The 16987-nt window shown below is 37.6% G+C and overlaps 1 protein-coding gene across 3 annotated transcripts in view; it reads left to right on the forward strand.

Annotated features, from left to right (window-relative positions):
* Nucleotides 1-16987, forward strand: part of CTNNA3 (catenin alpha 3) — a 1800030-nt gene that overhangs the window by 1611132 nt on the left and 171911 nt on the right. For all 3 annotated transcript variants that reach the window (XM_078077659.1, XM_078077660.1, XM_078077661.1), the window contains one exon: nt 6979-7071. In XM_078077659.1, coding sequence (XP_077933785.1) covers nt 6979-7071 — 93 coding nt within the window. The remainder of the gene's footprint in view (nt 1-6978; nt 7072-16987) is intronic.

Here is a 16987-nt window from a genome sequence, read left to right on the forward strand (position 1 = left end):
GTTTTATCTACTTCCCATCCCGATTTTAAAGATGAGAAAATTGAAGCATAGAAAAATTATGACATTTGTCCAACAACATACAACTAATTGGTGACAAAGTTAGAGAATGAAAACCCAGGTATCCCAACTTCAAGTTCATTAATCTACCACAATAGCACAACCCCACCAGCTTTCTGATAATACAAGAAATGTCTTCCCAGGTTAACCTGAGGTACTTTACACTCCTTCCCCTCTTCTGCCTGACATTTCTAAGGAAATTTCTCTATGTCTTACTATTCAATCTCAGTCTCAAACCATGTAACTCTAGGGAGTATCTTTTATTTCCATTTAATATCCTTACCCTTTATCTCTCTTGAGGGCAAGGATTATATTTTATTTGCTCAAGATCCCCAGAATCTAGAATAATAGCCTGTTTCTATGCATAAAAAAATAGACACTCAAATATGTTAGTTGAGATGACTTAATTTGATTTTTTTAACCTCTTTAATACTGATCAAGCAAACTTGGACTATCACTGCATATCTTTAGGTAATCATTTCTTCATTACTAATAAAAGTTGAAAGAAGTACCACAGAATGAAAGCAGGTCATTAAATGCCGGCAGTATAACGGCGACCAAGTTTGTAATTTTATTTTCATAAATCTCCTGAGATAGTCTGGCAGGTGTTTGGTTGGGACTAAAATGAATAAACAGTGCCCTCTTCTGTCTGGTAACCATAATGGTGCTATGTGGGGTATGAATTTCAGTCTACAAACTCAGATGTGGAAGAAAAAAATGACTTTTTATTTGTATATTCTCTAAGTTAACCTGGTTTTACCTTTGCTCATGGGAATTTAAACATAGTCATTGGAACTTCCCTTTACCTCTATCACTTGTGTTGGACCAGGTGAACCAAAATTCTAGATCAGTAGGTCTCAAACAGGGGTGATTCCTCCTCCCTCCCCATGGCGGGGGCGGAGGGACATTTGGAAATGTCTGCAGATACTTTTGATTGTTACAACTTGGGAGGCTTCCTACTGCATGTAGTGGGTAGAGGCTAGGGTTAGTGCTAAACATCCCACAATATGCAAGATAATCTCTTGCAACCAGAATTATTTAGAGCAAGATGTCCATAGTGCCAAGTTTGGGAGACTCTTTTCTAGAGGCTTAGACTATATCAAGACATCAGAAAGACCCATCAATTACTTGTCATTTTCCCAAATTGGTTACCAATGAGATACCCATTGTCCTAGCCCATGTAGCTCCTTCAGGTTTACTACTTGCTGTTTCCATGATACTTTATGGGAAGACATGAAACTCTGGTCTGAGTTTAGAAGATGGTGTTTTCTCTGAAGTTTTTTTACATCCATACTGAACTTTTAATGGGATATGTAGACATCTTCCTAGTCTTCCAAATCTGAGAATTTTGAGCTCATGGAAGATCTCTCTCTCTACACAAAATCTATTATTTCTAATTTCCATAGTCTTTATTTTTAAAAAATGAAATACAGGAATCTTTGCCTCAAACTTTCCCTTAAGCAAAGAATCATTAAATCAACACTTACTGAAGGCAGAAGGGAAAAGACTAAACATTACTCTATAGCTTAAAAATGTTCCTTGACATTCTTTTGACATTGATACCAAAGCTTGTTAGTCATTAAATCATTTATCCCTTTATTCAGTTAGGATATTTTTATTGAGCATATAGTGTATTTTGTTTCAAGGTGCTCAGAGTGGTAAACAAGACAGACAACATCCTTATTCTCATGGAATTTATGTTCTAATGGGAAAAGACCAAAACATACTTCCTCTCAAAAAAAGAAAAAAGAACAAGAAAAGAAAAATATAATTTCAGGTTATGATCGAGAGAGCTAAAGAAAGAAATACAGGGTAATGTAATAAATAAATGAAGTAGGGGAAGGGCTTTCTTTCAGATAGACCAACCAGAGATGACTGGATAGGGCTGAAGATAGCCCATCTGGGCTCCCATGGGGAGGAGGATCCAGCCATGTCAGGCAAGAGAGCAGTAGATACAAAGAGCCGAAGAGCCTGATGTGGAATGAGCAGATGAGTGGGACATGTTTGAGGAGTAGAAAAGGTGCCTGTGTAAGGGTTTTCAGCAAAAAAGGCATTTCTTAGTTTTCTATAATTTGAAATTATGTATTAATATATCTAGTCCTCTTATAAAATGTATTTTAATTCCAGGGTCTTCACTTTGACATTCCAAAATCATTGTGTGTTGTCAGATCAGCTAGGAGGACCTGACTGAGCATGCTATTCCCACTACCTGCTTTGGAAGAAGACTCCCTGTAGCCCCCTTCCTAACAGCTTCCCTGAGTGTCAGACTGTTCCTGATACCTCTGGAGCAGTTACTCGATATTAGTGAGACAGCAGTGGATAGTCAGAGAAATATGATTTATGACTAACTCACATTTAGGATTTAGAATTCAACCTGAATTTGAGAGGAAAATGTCAAGCATGACTCCTATTCCTAGACTACCTTTTGTCTTCTATTTTTTTTCTGTTTTTTTTCTTCTTTCTCTTCTTTCCTCTTTTCCTTTCCTTCTTTTTTTCTCTTCGATGACCACAAGTTTCTTATTTACAGATTTTAATGTTAAACATTTACAAAGTCTGTGCTAGTGAATTTTTATGTATAATAATACTGCATACGGTCTCCCTAGGAATGCTGAAAGAATTAATGAGATAAGGTCCATAGAGAGCATTAAGTGCCTTGGGAAAAAAGATATATAAATGCAGTCATTTCTATATCAGTAAGTATACATATACATTAAAACCACCAATTTGTTGTGACCCTGAAGTTTAATGTACCACTATAGTTCATTGCAGCTTCAGTTTCTATATGAAAACCTCAACCTGAATATTTCCAAGTTCTATCTTTTCTGGCCTCTTTTGCGTAAAGTGGGGCCTTGTAATAAAATTAATAATAATAATTTATAATAATCATAAACAGTGTTAAACTTCAATACTTTCTAGTCACTGAATAATGTTCCAGTTCATCATCTTATTTTATCCTCACAATGATCCTAAGAATTAGGTAATATTTTTGCCATTTTACCAGTGAGGAAACTAAGCTAATTTCAAATCACTTTGAGCTGCCTAAGAAAGGCTTCACAACAAGAGTTAAAATAAAAAGACATGAAATAGTTTTCCTGAATTCTGATATGAGAAATAAATGAGTAATGACTGAGTTTATTAACACTCTTTCCAGGGCAGGGGCTGGGGGGAGGATATCTTCCTCTTGGTTTGCTTTAGAGACAACCCAGCTCAGAGAGGGGAAGTCATTTCCATCATCACTGAGAATCTATGTGAGAGTGAGTCTTTGCTGGGATGAGCTTAAGGGATAATTTTACTCTTATGCAATGAGTAAAATCAGATCAAAAAAGATCTTTACTTGGACTTTAGGAGAAAGCAGTATGTGTGGAATTATATTAAACCCTGTGTAGCATAGCACAACAGATACTCAAAACGGGTTGAATGTAACTAGAAGGAGCTAGTAAGTATCAGATCAATCCAGAACAACAAATTTGGAGTAAAATGGAGGTATCCAAATTGCTACAAATGTTTTATCCAAAAGTATAAAGGGTTTTGATGGGATGGGAGATAGAATAGTGGAGGAAGAGGAAAAAAAGCAATAGAAACAAACTTTTCCTGCATTCCAGCTATCCATGGGCTAAGCAATTCCTACTTAAAGCATCTTAGTACAATTGAGCCTCACCACAAGCTTCAGGATTAGTTATTATTATCTAAAACTTTGTTCTCATGGACCCTGGGGAAACAAACTGAGGGTTTCAGATGGGAGGGGGTGGGGAGAGGGGGTAACAGTGTGATGGGTATTAAGGAGGGCATATGCTGTGATAAGCACTGGGTGTTATACGTAACTACTGAATCATTGAACACTACATCAAAAACTAATGAGGTACTATACAGTGACTCACTGAACATAATAAAAAACAAACACAAAAACAAACCTTGTTCTGAGGAAACCAATATTTAAAATGGTACACAAAATGCCAAAGCCCCACAATCACTAATCGGAGGGCCAGAATTCAAATTTAGGTCTGTATTACTCAACATTATTGGGTCTTTCCATTACATGACACTGCTCTAAGACAGTTGGTCTCCCCTCCCCTAGAATGAAAATTGATTAAACACACACACACACACACAAACATACACCTTCCAGATGTTTGCACCTTCCAAAGTTACTGGATGCATAGAAGCAAGCTGTGTATAATATAGCGTAGCCCCGCCTTCCTCCCCCCTGTCACAGTGTTTGCTCTATTATTATTTGTCTTCAGCCCTGAAGGAGTTAATGTCACCTCAAAAGTGATTAGAGTACTCCTATTTCTTTCTTAGTTTCCACTTAAACAATAACATTGTATATTCAACTTTTTATTTTTGCAATACCAGCCAACTGCTTGCCTTACAGAATGCAAAATGCTGCCAGCAAATGTTTTGAACACTCCCCCACTGATTTTGTTCCTGAAAAGAAGAGGTCAGTCTTATGTTAAAGACAAAAAAAAAAAAAAAAAGAGCACTGAAGGACGTGGGCGTAAATGGTAGGCTTATCTCTTCCTGCAGTATCACCAACAAAAATGGTACTTGTGACTTCTGACAGCAGCAGTTGTTCTCAGTTTCTGTTAAATCACTTTATTTTGAGTTGAATAAAATACTGGAATCAATGATGAAGTTATATGTCACTTCATGGTAGAGTATAATCCAAGTAATTAACAGCAGACATTTATAAGGAACAGATCACAGTAGGGGCACCAGGCAGCCGTCCATTGCAAAACAACAGGACCCAAGAAAAGAAATCTGATAACTGAATTTATTCAGCAGTTTCAGGGGCTGGTGATGTATCAAGGAAAGAAATTGCAAAGATTCTTTCTCAAGAATACTGTGGGAAGAATACACAAAAATGGCTAATAATAAAACATGTGATTGTGTAGAAATTCCACAGTGGTGAACTCATGTTATTAATACCTAAGGAAAAAGAATAAATTGCCCTGTGAGCCTAGCTGCATATAGTCACTGCAAAGAGGGGCTGCATGTAGAGATAAAAATACACAACAGTTACTCAAACATATCAGAGACCTTGGCAAGAGGGGGACTATTAATATCCAATAGGAGTCGGTTGACATAAATGGAGGGTTGAGTGATGCTCAGGGCAAGGGTTAGAAAGCAAAGAAAATGCTGGTTAAAGATCCATGAGATGGGAACGAATCTGAGGCCGTTAGTGGTAGGAAATAGGTAGTTTTGCTCCACAGTGTGAGCTAATTATGGCAAGTTCCCATCTCTGGAGTGGTCCCAAGGGAAGGTAAACTCTCCACAGCTCTGAAAATAAACAAAGGGCCTGTGTGCAGAGCAAGGTTTAAGGGAAACCAGGGCCCGACTGAGGAGGCAACCCCGGCCCTTGCCCAGTTTTTAACAGCCGGGTGTAGAGAAGAGATCTCCCACTTCACAGTTCTTTGCTTTTCATGAAACCTGTTTGATTTCTGGATTTCTTACCTAGGCTCTGTATTACATGAATCATACATAATTTAAATGAAAACAAATATCAAATTAATTCTTGTTAAGTACTTTTACTTGGATTTGCAATAATGACAGCTATCTTTACATTATTGCCCCATTGAGATTAAGGAGAAGAGATTAAGTGAGATTAGATTAGATACTTAAGATTAGATGAAGATTAAGATTAGCTACTACAGCATAAAACAAAAAAAATTTGAAATACAGAAGATGGAAGCACAGTAGAGGTACAGTGAGGACAAGTGTTTGCTGTTGCCTTTGATATGTTTTGTTTTGCTCATATCCAGTGTTCTTTTCAGCTATCACTGATAATTTTGCTTCATCCATTCAAAAGTATGGATGTACTTCATTGTAGTGATACGACAGTAAGCAGGGCAGACCCAGTCCTTACATCACAGGGTAAACAAGGACTGGCTGCTTGATTCAGCAACAACGCTGCAGTCAAGTCTGGTGAACATCAGGACAGTGGAAATGGAGAGGTCAGGGAAAGCTTGGCGGAGGAATCCAACCCCGTCCAGCTCTTCCTGAGCCAGACACCACCCAGATACAAGATGTTTAAGCTGAAACTGAAAAAAAGAAACGGAAGTAGGTTAGCTATTTAGACACTGAAGTTAAAATATTTATTATTTAATTTCCTAGAAAATTTAAATTCTTAGTAATTTTTGGTGCCATTATCATGTCATACAGTTTTAATTAGAATTATCCCATCTATTTATCACACGCGAACACCTTGGTTTGTGATGAGCACATAGGGATAGCCAAATCGCTATTCACCCCCAAAAAACTTCCTCCTGATTATTTTGCTTTCTTTTTCTTTCAAAATTTATTGGAATATAATTCATATACCCTAACATTCACCATTTTAAAGTATAAAACGGGGTTATTTAGTATAGGCACATGATCATGTGATCATCACCACTATCTAATTCTAGGACATTGTGAGCATCCCAAAGAGAGACTGCATACCCATAGCAGTCATTGCCCACTCCCTCCTTCCCCCTCCTTTAAGAACCACTAATCAAATTTCTGTCTCTACAGACTTGCCTATTCTAGACATTTCATACAAATGGAATCACACAACATGTGGTCTTTTGTGATTGACTTCTTTCACTTATCATAACATCTTCAAGGTTCATCTATGTCACAGCATGTATCAGTACTCCGTTTCTTTTTATAGCCAAATGATATTCTATTCTATAGAATTTTGTTTATTCCTCAGTAGATGTATGTTTGAGTTGTTTCCACTTTTTGGCTATTATGATTGGTGCAGCTATGAATATTTCTTTTTACAAGTTTTTGTGTGGACACTTATTTTCATTTCTCTTGGGTATATACCTAGGAGTAGGATTTCTGGGTCATGTTGGTAACTCTGTGTTTTCTTCTTGAAGTACTGCCAGACTTTTTTCCATTTTGCATTCTCACCAGCAATGCTTTGCTTTCTTTTTATAGACCCCGGAGGAACTGGAGGATGTTTCTGACTTGGAGGAGGAACATGAGGTGCGCAGTCACACCAGCATTCAGACTGAAGGGAAAACTGACCGGGTAAGTCACCTCCCTGGGAGGAGAGCTGTAGGCTGTGCCCTCTTCTTGTCAATCAGACAGCCTCTCACAGGTGGGACTCCAGGATCTGGAGATGGTTTTGCAAAAGCCCAGGAAGAAGAGCTTCAGAATGCAGGGGCCACAGCATGAGGGGAATTACTTCCTTGACCTTGAAAACGTCCTTGATCTTGAAAACAGTGAGACCATTTCTGGTCAGGTAGCAAATCACTACATGCCAATTTTGATCTTTATAGCAGTCATGGAAACATGGATTTGAAATGTGTACACATTTGTTTAAAGTAGAAAAGAGAAAACAAGAAGTTATAAATATACTCTGAAATTCTAGAAAAAATAATATTTCTGAGAAACTACCCCTATACTTTTCTTCCTTTCTGCAATGCCGCCTTCTCTTCTTACCTTCAACACACACACGCACACACACATACACACACACACACACACACACACACACCCCTCTGAAGATGCTAACCAACTTCTGAATTACTCTGAGGTATTGTATTTCACTTTACTTATACCCTTATACCCAGTGCTTGGGAATCTGTGAAAGTTTGGTTTCCTAGCCAATGATAGCTTGCAACTGCAGACCAGACTACAGAACTTGGGTCTGAAAGCCAGGCAGTATAACATGGCAGCTAAGACTGCCCCAGAACACATCTGAATTAGCCATTTCCTTACTGTGTCACCTGGGAAACTCACTCAGCCTTTCTCTTACTTGGTTCCCTGATTTGTAAAGTGAGGATACTACGAGTACTCTCTATATGTGGATTATTGTGGGAATAACTCAGCTAACTATAGTAGAGCACTCAACACACTGCTTAGCTCCTAGTAAGTTCTCAATAATCATGAGTTATTATTTGTAGTTGTCGTAGGGATAGTATAATTATCATCACCATTATTACTGCTATTAATTAGTTAAATTCAGTGACATTACATTTGGAGATGGATAGGAAAAGATAAATTTAAGAGAGTTCCATGTGTTCAAATGTTCAGATTACTTAGAACTGACATATATTAGTCGTAACACCTGTGTTTTATTAGAAATGGTGGTTTTCTTGAGTTTCCATTCCTTGCTGATTATTTGGGTTAATTCCCAGCCCTCTAGAAGCCAGTTCATGTTGGGAACTGTCTGGGGGCACCCAACATCTGAACGAAGTTTCCTTCCAATCTAGTAGGCATCTTTGGTAAGAGCTCAATTTTTCCAAATGGCAATGGAATGGGAAATAAGTTTTGCTAATGGCATAGTTTGCTTATGCTTTCAGGTAAGTGAGTGAGTGATTCACTTCAGCTGCGGCTGAGCCATGGCGGTGGAGGGTAGTTGTCAGGATTTACAAAGTAACTGATAGGAGGAAATTTTGTTAAAATAAATGTACCTTAGAAAGATGCTGGGATTAGGATAAACATGCCATAGTTCTCATTCTGGATCATCACATGTAGACAATGAAGCCTTGGTTAAGACCGTAAGACTTAGAAACTTCAAGTTTCTTTATCTGAAAATGAGAAAAATAATATCATACCTTCTTACAGCATTATTGATAACTTCAAAGAAGATAATGCAAATAAAAGTGTTTTATAAACGTTAAAATTTATATGCTAAGAAAATAAGCTTATTACTACTATTTTGATTTGTGTTTTTGTTCTTGGCTGGGGTTACAGGCCAGCTAGATGGCAACCTGACTATTGTAGGTTAAGAAGTTGATGATCTCCATGGTCCTGGATCTTAAGAATCTTTCATAGAAGGCACTGTTTCTAACCATGTAGAAATCACCCTGGAGCTGCTCTGTATTCTGGATTTGTGTTCCACTGTGCACAGCTCCCTGACAGGCCAGTTCATTTGGAATGCACCTGGGCAATACCCTCACTACTGTCTCGTGGCAAGATAGATCCCTTACCATCAAATCTACTGGAAGCAACGTTATATTCAACCTGGCCACTCTCTGCTCTAGTAAATCTCTCTGCATAAATTCCAAGTAGTTTAGATTTTCTTCACTTCCTGCCTTGAGGCTTTTCTGAAATTGCTCTGTGGAATTCCCCAGGAAGCTGTTCAGATATCCTAATACATACACAATCTTATGTGAAGCATTAACACTCCACAGAGCAACCTTGATGAATACTCTTATATTCCCTGGATGGGCCATTTTGCATTTTCCATAGGTCTTCAAAGGATTCCCAGGGGGATCAAGCCACACCTCCCACCACGGTGAACAGCTTGATAATATACCTTTGGATTTGCTCTCCTTTTTTTTTTCCCTGATCCATTTTTCCCAGGCTCCTGGTTCAGTTCCCCAAGATTTCATCCCAGAATCAGCTACCTTCCATTCTTATGCTCTGCTTTTGAGGGAAAACAAGAAAAGATAGTCACAGTATATAAACTACTGAATTATCACATTAAGTTTGCTATATTGATACATTATCCCGGTTTTACTAATAAGATCACTGAGGCGCAGATTTATATAACTTGTCTAGTAAGTGGGTTATGTTTTCAGACAAAGAACTTTGGTGATTACCACATCAACTCACTTAAAACATAGAGTTAGTGGAATGAATCTTTTACTAAGAAGCAAACAAACCACCACCACCACCACAATAAACTTGATTCACCATCAATGGAATGAAAGGATGCTGGTCTGAGAACTGGAGGAAGGATACAAATTTTCTTTTAAAATTTAAATAATGATTATCGTAAAGCATGGACAGTTTAACTCAAATAACAACCTCTTATTGAAAATCTGATTTGTATCAACAAAACCAAAAGACAACCGACAGAATGTGAGAAGATATTTGCAAATGATATATCAGATAAAGGGCTAGTATCCAAAATCTATAAAGAACTTAGCAAACTCAACACCCAGAGAACAAATAATCCAATCAAGACATGGGTAGAAGACATGAACAGACATTTCTGCAAAGAAGATATCCAAATGGCCAATAGACACAGGAAAAAGTGCTCAATATTACTCGGCATTAGGGAAATACAAATCAAAACCTCAATGAGATACCACCTCACATCAGTCAGAATGGCTAAAATTAACAAGTGAGGAAACGACAGATGTTGGCGGGGATGCGGAGAAAGGGGAACCCTCCTACACTGTTGGTGGGAATGCAAGCTGGTGCAGGCACTCTGGAAAACAGCACAGAGGTTCCTCAAAAAGTTGAAAACAGAGCTACTGTATGACCCAGCAATTGCACTACTGGGTATTTACCCCAAAGATACAAATGTAGTGATCCGAAGGGGTATGTGCACCCCAATGTTTCTAGCAGCAATGTCCACAATAGTCAAACTATGGAAAGAGCCAAGATGTCCATCAACAGATGAATGGATAAAGAAGAGGTAGTATATATATATACAATGGAATATTATGCAGCCATCAAAAAATGAAATCTTGCCATTTGCAATGACGTGGATGGAACTAGAGGGTATTATGCTAAGCGAAATAAGTCAATCAGAGAACTCACTGATATGAGGAATTTGAGAGACAAGACAGAAGATCATAGGGGAAGGGAGGGAAAAATGAAACAAGATGAAACCAGAGAGAGACAAACCATAAGAGTCTCTTAATCTCAGGAAACAAACTGAGGGTTGCTGGAGTGGAAGGGGGTGGGAGGGATAGGGTGGCTGGGTGATGGACATTGGGGAGGGTATGTGCTATGGTGAGCACTGTGAATTGTGTAAGACTGATGAATCACAGACCTGTACTCCTGAAACAAATAATACATTATATGTTAATAAAAAATAAAAAAAAATCTGATTTGTGAGTTTATTCCTACAGATTCTGCGCTCGTGGTAGACCAGCTCAAACTGTCCCCCACCCAAACCACCTGAGCAAAATGATCATGTTTAGGCAGGTTTTATGATCTCTCTCAGACATCTGGCACTCCTAACAGACCCCATATTCTCTATAATTATACCTCTATGCTTATCTTTCTATGTTCAGTCTCCTATCCATTTGAGACTTTATCTCTGTATTCTATCCAGCATTCCTGAAGTTTGCATCCATTGGACTGAGTATACCTTTTGACACATTTCCCAGATACCATCGGGTTGAGAAGATACCATAATATTTTGAAGTGGATTCTGTTGAGAATTTTTTGAATACTCATGCCATGCCCAATGAGGAATTTCTGGTCACTGAACAAGACATGTGTTTGGGTTCCTTTTTGTTTACTGCTAAATGCCTTTTTGGTTCTTGGCTTATGCAGACTCTGCTATATGGAACATGCAGTAGAACCAATTTCAGGCACTGTTTAGTAATGGAGTGACAGTTATTTATTTTCATTTTACTTTCTGCATTTCACTCCTAGTAGCTTTGGCTTAACATCATCTGTTATTGCTGTCATCAGTGGCAAATACCACTGGGCATTGTAAAGGTCTATAACCAACAAGTAATGATTTAGAGTCCATGGTCAATGAGAGCGAAATACTAAAAGACCAATAGTGCATGCCTTATGAAGTAGCAGAGGGACAGCAGTGGAAATTAGTGATTATCTTAATTATTAAACACGAATACTCACTGGACCAATACTGTGGTTATATCCAATAATCAGGCATTCCACAGTGATACAGGAATATGATTTTGCTATAGGTTTACAGAACATTCTTTAAAGATCTCATTGTTTATTCTGTTCATGCTCTTAGCAAGGATAAAATAGAAATCTTTTATCTTAAAAACTCAAATTCGAAAGAGACATGAAAATAGACTCCTGTTAAGATCATCAAATTTCTAAACCTACTGATAATAAGACTTTTTGGTAAGTCCTAGAAGCTTTCTAAAAGATTATACTAAATACATGCTAACTCATATTTTCTATTTAAACAGAACAGGGCCAGTTATCATTTAACACTTTATATCTTACAGAATATTTCCAAATTGGTGTCTTACATAACAAAAGCCCTGGAGTTTTTCTTTTTCCCTTGATTTTACTAATTAGGGAATTTAACTCAAAGAATTTCAGTAGTATATGCAAATCATGTAGACTGGAACCAAATCCCAGGTCTTCCGGCACGAACCACACTCTGTGCAGTGTAGCACACTTGTAAATTGGGTAGAATCTCACCATCCCTTAAGATCTCATTGCCCTCCTATTGTTACAGCCAGTATTATGGCGTTGGTATTATCATTTCTCTCCTAGAAAATGATTCCTGAAGACCATAAACCATAAGTATCAGATCTGCTTAAGCCTCACAAGTTTTGAAATGTCTCAATGGTATAATCTCACATCAATAACAAAACCATTTTGTTGGTTACCATTTAGAAACTACATAGTGATGCCTAGACCTTGTCAGTCTTTCCCTGGTGGATCACTTCACCTTGATGAAATGGAATATTAATCAGATAGAGTCAGATAGTGGCAGACCTTGTAGGACAACAATCCTGGGTCTCCAAGCACAGAATCCAGAAAAGAGAGGCAGTTACTCCTCAGTCTCTTATCACATTGGCCTCTGTGATATTTCAATAGAAGGAGCATTCTAATTTCTAGATTTCCCCCCTCATTTATTATCTGCAGTAGGGGCAGCAGGAAATAAATAGCATCAGCAGGGTGGTGGCTAAAAGTACGTTTCTCAGGCCTATCTGGAGTTTTAGAAAGACTTAAGAAAATATGGGGCACCTGGGTGGTTCAGTCTGTGAAATATCTGACTTGATCCAAGGCTTGTGAGTTCAAGCCCCATGTTGGGCCCCATGCTGGGCATTGAACTTACTTTTAAAAAAAGACAATAAAATAGATTGAAAGAGAGTTTTGTGAGTGGAATGGGTGAGCAAGTGACTCGCCTTTGCTAGCATTGCCTTATAATATAGAAGTGTATGAACTTGGGAGTCATATAAGCCTTGGTTCAAATCTGGGTTCCACCCATTACTATCCATATGATCCTGGAAAGTTTAGTTTACATTTCAAACTGCTTTCTCATCTGTAAAATTGTGATGATAATAATAATAATAGTATCTATTTTATAGTTGTTCTTGAAGATTAAACTAGATACATGAAAAATTTCAGTTCAGTTCTTGACACATAAGTGCTCAATCAATTTTGATTTTTATAAAAAATGAATTTCGTGATAAGTGTAGACTTGTGTGTTATTGTTATACTTTGACTTCCTTTTGAGTAGATCAAGAAGCTTTGTAAATAAAAGTCTCAGTCTTCTAGTATGAGACTCCTTTGGTTTCTTAGTTTTGTTGTGCTAAACATTTTGACATGCTGGAAATTCTATTACCAAAAGTCTTTTGAAGCAGGTTTTTTTTTTTTTTTTTTTTTTTCACCAGGAGGAGGACTTATCAGAAACTGCTTCAATATGTTAGAAGGAAGATGACATTAATGTGATTTTTAATGATGCTGGCACTTTTATGTATATCTAATTCACATACATAATGTAGAACTGAAATAGTGATCACAAAAACCAACTCTTGATAGTAGGATAAAACAGAAAATTTGACACAATAATTGTCAAGTTCGTATTTTCTTTATTGAATGCCCTGCCCTGGGAGTTTTTCTTCTCTGTGGAATGTTGGTACTGTGGTGATCCGTTAGTTTCTATTTCTCTCAATCTTCACTTACCTTCATCAAATTATATAGGGCTTAATTTCCAAAGTTTATAGTACATACTCAAAAAAAAAAAGAAAAAGAAAAAGTCATCCATCCTGACATTTGTAGGATGCATGTTAGGACCAGTTTTTCAAGCAGTCATTTAAAATCACCTTGTATTGAATGAAATCTTATCATTTGCAACAACATGGATGGACCTAATAATGGATCTAGAGAGATAATGCTAAGTGAAATAAGGCAGTCAGAGAAAGATAAATACCATATGATTTCATTCATATGTAGAATTGAAGAGACAAGATAAATGAAAAAATTAAAAAAGAGGCAAACCAAAAACAAAACAAAAACCAGACTCTTAACTATAGAGAACAAACTAATGGTTACTACAGGGGAGGTGGGTGGGGGTTTGGGTGAAATAGGTAATGGGGATTAAGAGTACACTCATCATGATGAGCACTGAGTAATGTATAGAATTGTTGAATCACTGTATTGTACACCTGAAAGTAATATAACACTGTATGTTAACTATACTGGAATTAAAATAAAAAATAAAATAAAATGTCCTTTTATTTCTCTACTCCTGTCCAAGAAGAACATATGTTCTAGTGGTTCTTCCTTCTGCCTATACAGCTTGAAAGGCAATAGGTCTAAATACTAAATAGAAGATTTTATTCTGTTTCACAGAATTTAAACTTTGATGATGGTGTCTTGTAGATGAGAACTGAAAGAGGAAACTCATTTAACATGACTGACAAAGGCCAGATTTTCATTTGAAAGTATTTGAAGTTGTGGTCTCTGAATGCTGAAATTCAGTTTAGTGAACAAAACATTAAAAAAAAAAACACTTAGAAATTTATAATTTCAATTGTAGTCAGATCATATTTCAGCATGATAAAATTATACCACCTTTTTAAAGATATATTATTCGTCATATTTACTGATGATCCAAAATTAAGGAAATTGTAATGTAGTCTTTGATGATTAAGATTTGCCATATCTTTAATATTATCTTCCCTTAAGAGCATATAGTTTGTAAGTCTGCTCTGCCTTAAAGAATATCTTTGAGTCCACTGAGTTTATATAACTTCTATACATAGAAGTAAATTGGGACAGAAATAAGAACAGTTGCCTAGGTTACTGGACCGTCAACAGAAGCAAATGAATTGGAGCATGTCAAATGTTAAAATACAGGAGATATTTCTTGGGGTAAAAAAAAAAAAAAAAGCCATGTACACTCTAACATCATGTTGGTGATTGGGAGAACGTCCTCCTTGAGGCTTTTTTACGATGCTGACTCACCTGAATATCCTCCACCATGATGATAGAAAAAATGCCATGAATGGGTAGTTTATTTTAAAAATTGGAAACATTTTAATAGGCCCTACTTATTATCAGGATACACTCTCAGTAACTCCAGTTTATACTGAATTAACATACAAAATATGGTAAGACATGACCTCATTACCTTTTTCATGATATAATTTGGTTTAGGTTACTATCAGAAATGCAACTTGCATAAGCCTGGATGAAGTTACATTACTCAAGCAGCGCTACACTAGGCAATGCACTTTCTCTTCATTGGTTTCTTTAATTTCTGTTGTGTACTTGGCAATAACTCTGCTTTCCTATCTTTCTGGGTGATTGTTCTTTTTTTTTTTTTTTTTAAGATTTTATTTATTTATTTGAGAGAGAGAGAATGAGAGAGAGAGAGCATGAGAGGGGGGAGGGTCAGAGGGAGAAGCAGACTCCCTGCTGAGCAGGGAGCCTGATGTGGGACTTGATCCTGGGACTCGAGGATCATGACCTGAGCCGAAGGCAGTCGCTTAACCAACTGAGCCACCCAGGCGCCCCTGGGTGATCGTTCTTAGTGCTTCATGGTTTCCTCTTCCTCTATCTACTTTTCAAGCATTAGGGTTCACTGGAGTTCCGATCTAAGCTCTATAGTCCTCCAATTCTTCCCATTTTTCCTGAACACTCTCATGCAGTCCCAAGATTTCAGATGTCTTACATAGACAAGAGAATGTAGCCACATCCTGTCTCGTGAGCTCTGACTACTTATGTTGGTAGGCCTGTAAGTTTCCTCTCTTTGCGTGGCTTATAGGTTCTTGTGGCACTTGCTGTTTCCAAGCCTGAATGCATCGCCTTACCCTACAAATCTACTCTAACCCCTATATTCCTTATAACACTTCTGTACATTTGGTGGAACACATCTGAACCTGGGAATAATTTTTTACTCCCCTCCACAGCTAGGCATACAACATGTCCCAACTTTACTATCTTCTAAATATTTTCTGAACTTTTCTATTTTTTTTTTTTTTTACCACCTCCACTATCACTTCAAAGAAAATGTTGCATTGGACAAAGTTAAACAGGAAAGGAAGACTTTATTCAAGGCTATTGCAGTAAGGGAGAGAGACCAGAACTTTGCATTTGACTCTCCTGGAACAAAGGGATGAAAATTTTTCAGAGATGGGGTGAGGGAGATTATAGGCCTTCTGTTTTTGCTAATTGGCTTTGCCCAAAGGAAAAGTGAAATTTCTCTATCTTTATGACAGGAGGTACTTTTACAACTTGGAGCAAGGTGCCTCTAAAGAAGTTCCCGCCCTCCCCCAGACCCTGGGGGTATGGGTTCTATGTTCCTTGATGATGGCATGTTAAAGGGACAGCTCCTTAGTTCTTGAGAAAGACAGTCCTTGTTTGGAAAGCTGCTGAGAAACATCTAGAAATATTTACATCTTAAAGGGGCAGAGAAAGATTTTACAATTACAAGTTTTGTAAAGTATATACTGTAAGAAAAGAAAGATCAGGGACCTAGAGTCAGAAAGAAACCTGTCTAAAATTTAGTCAAGCTGAGGAGAACATTAAGTCCATCTTGGTCACTATCTTAGAACAGGTCCTGTCATCTCTCACCTAGATTTTCTTTAGCAGACTCCTAAATTGTCTCCTGCCTTTAGTAAACTTTCATTCTCTCACTTGAACTTAAGATGATATTTTGAAAGTACAAATCTATCCTCTATCACCATGCGTAAAATCCCTTCAAGGTCTCAGTATCTCCCCTTGTCCTTAGCATGAAATCCAGTCCCTCAATGCCTTAAGAGAACCAGGTTCTGCTTCCTGCTTTTCTCTTCAGCCTCATATTTCATACTTTCTCTCCAACCCTTTTTCATTGTATATATGTCTTCCTTCCTCTAAGCACCACTCTCCCTCACATCCCTCTCTGAGGTGAACAATTCCCTCAACTCGCCATCCTGCTCTTCACCAAGAATACCTGCTCATCATTAGGATTCCAGATTAGCCTCGACTTCACTAATACAAATTGAAGTGTAGTTTCCTTCCAACATTCAGGCCTAGATCTGAATGTAGGACA

Source organism: Halichoerus grypus, chromosome 7, assembly GCF_964656455.1.
Source record: "Halichoerus grypus chromosome 7, mHalGry1.hap1.1, whole genome shotgun sequence".
Lineage (NCBI taxonomy): Eukaryota > Metazoa > Chordata > Mammalia > Carnivora > Phocidae > Halichoerus > Halichoerus grypus.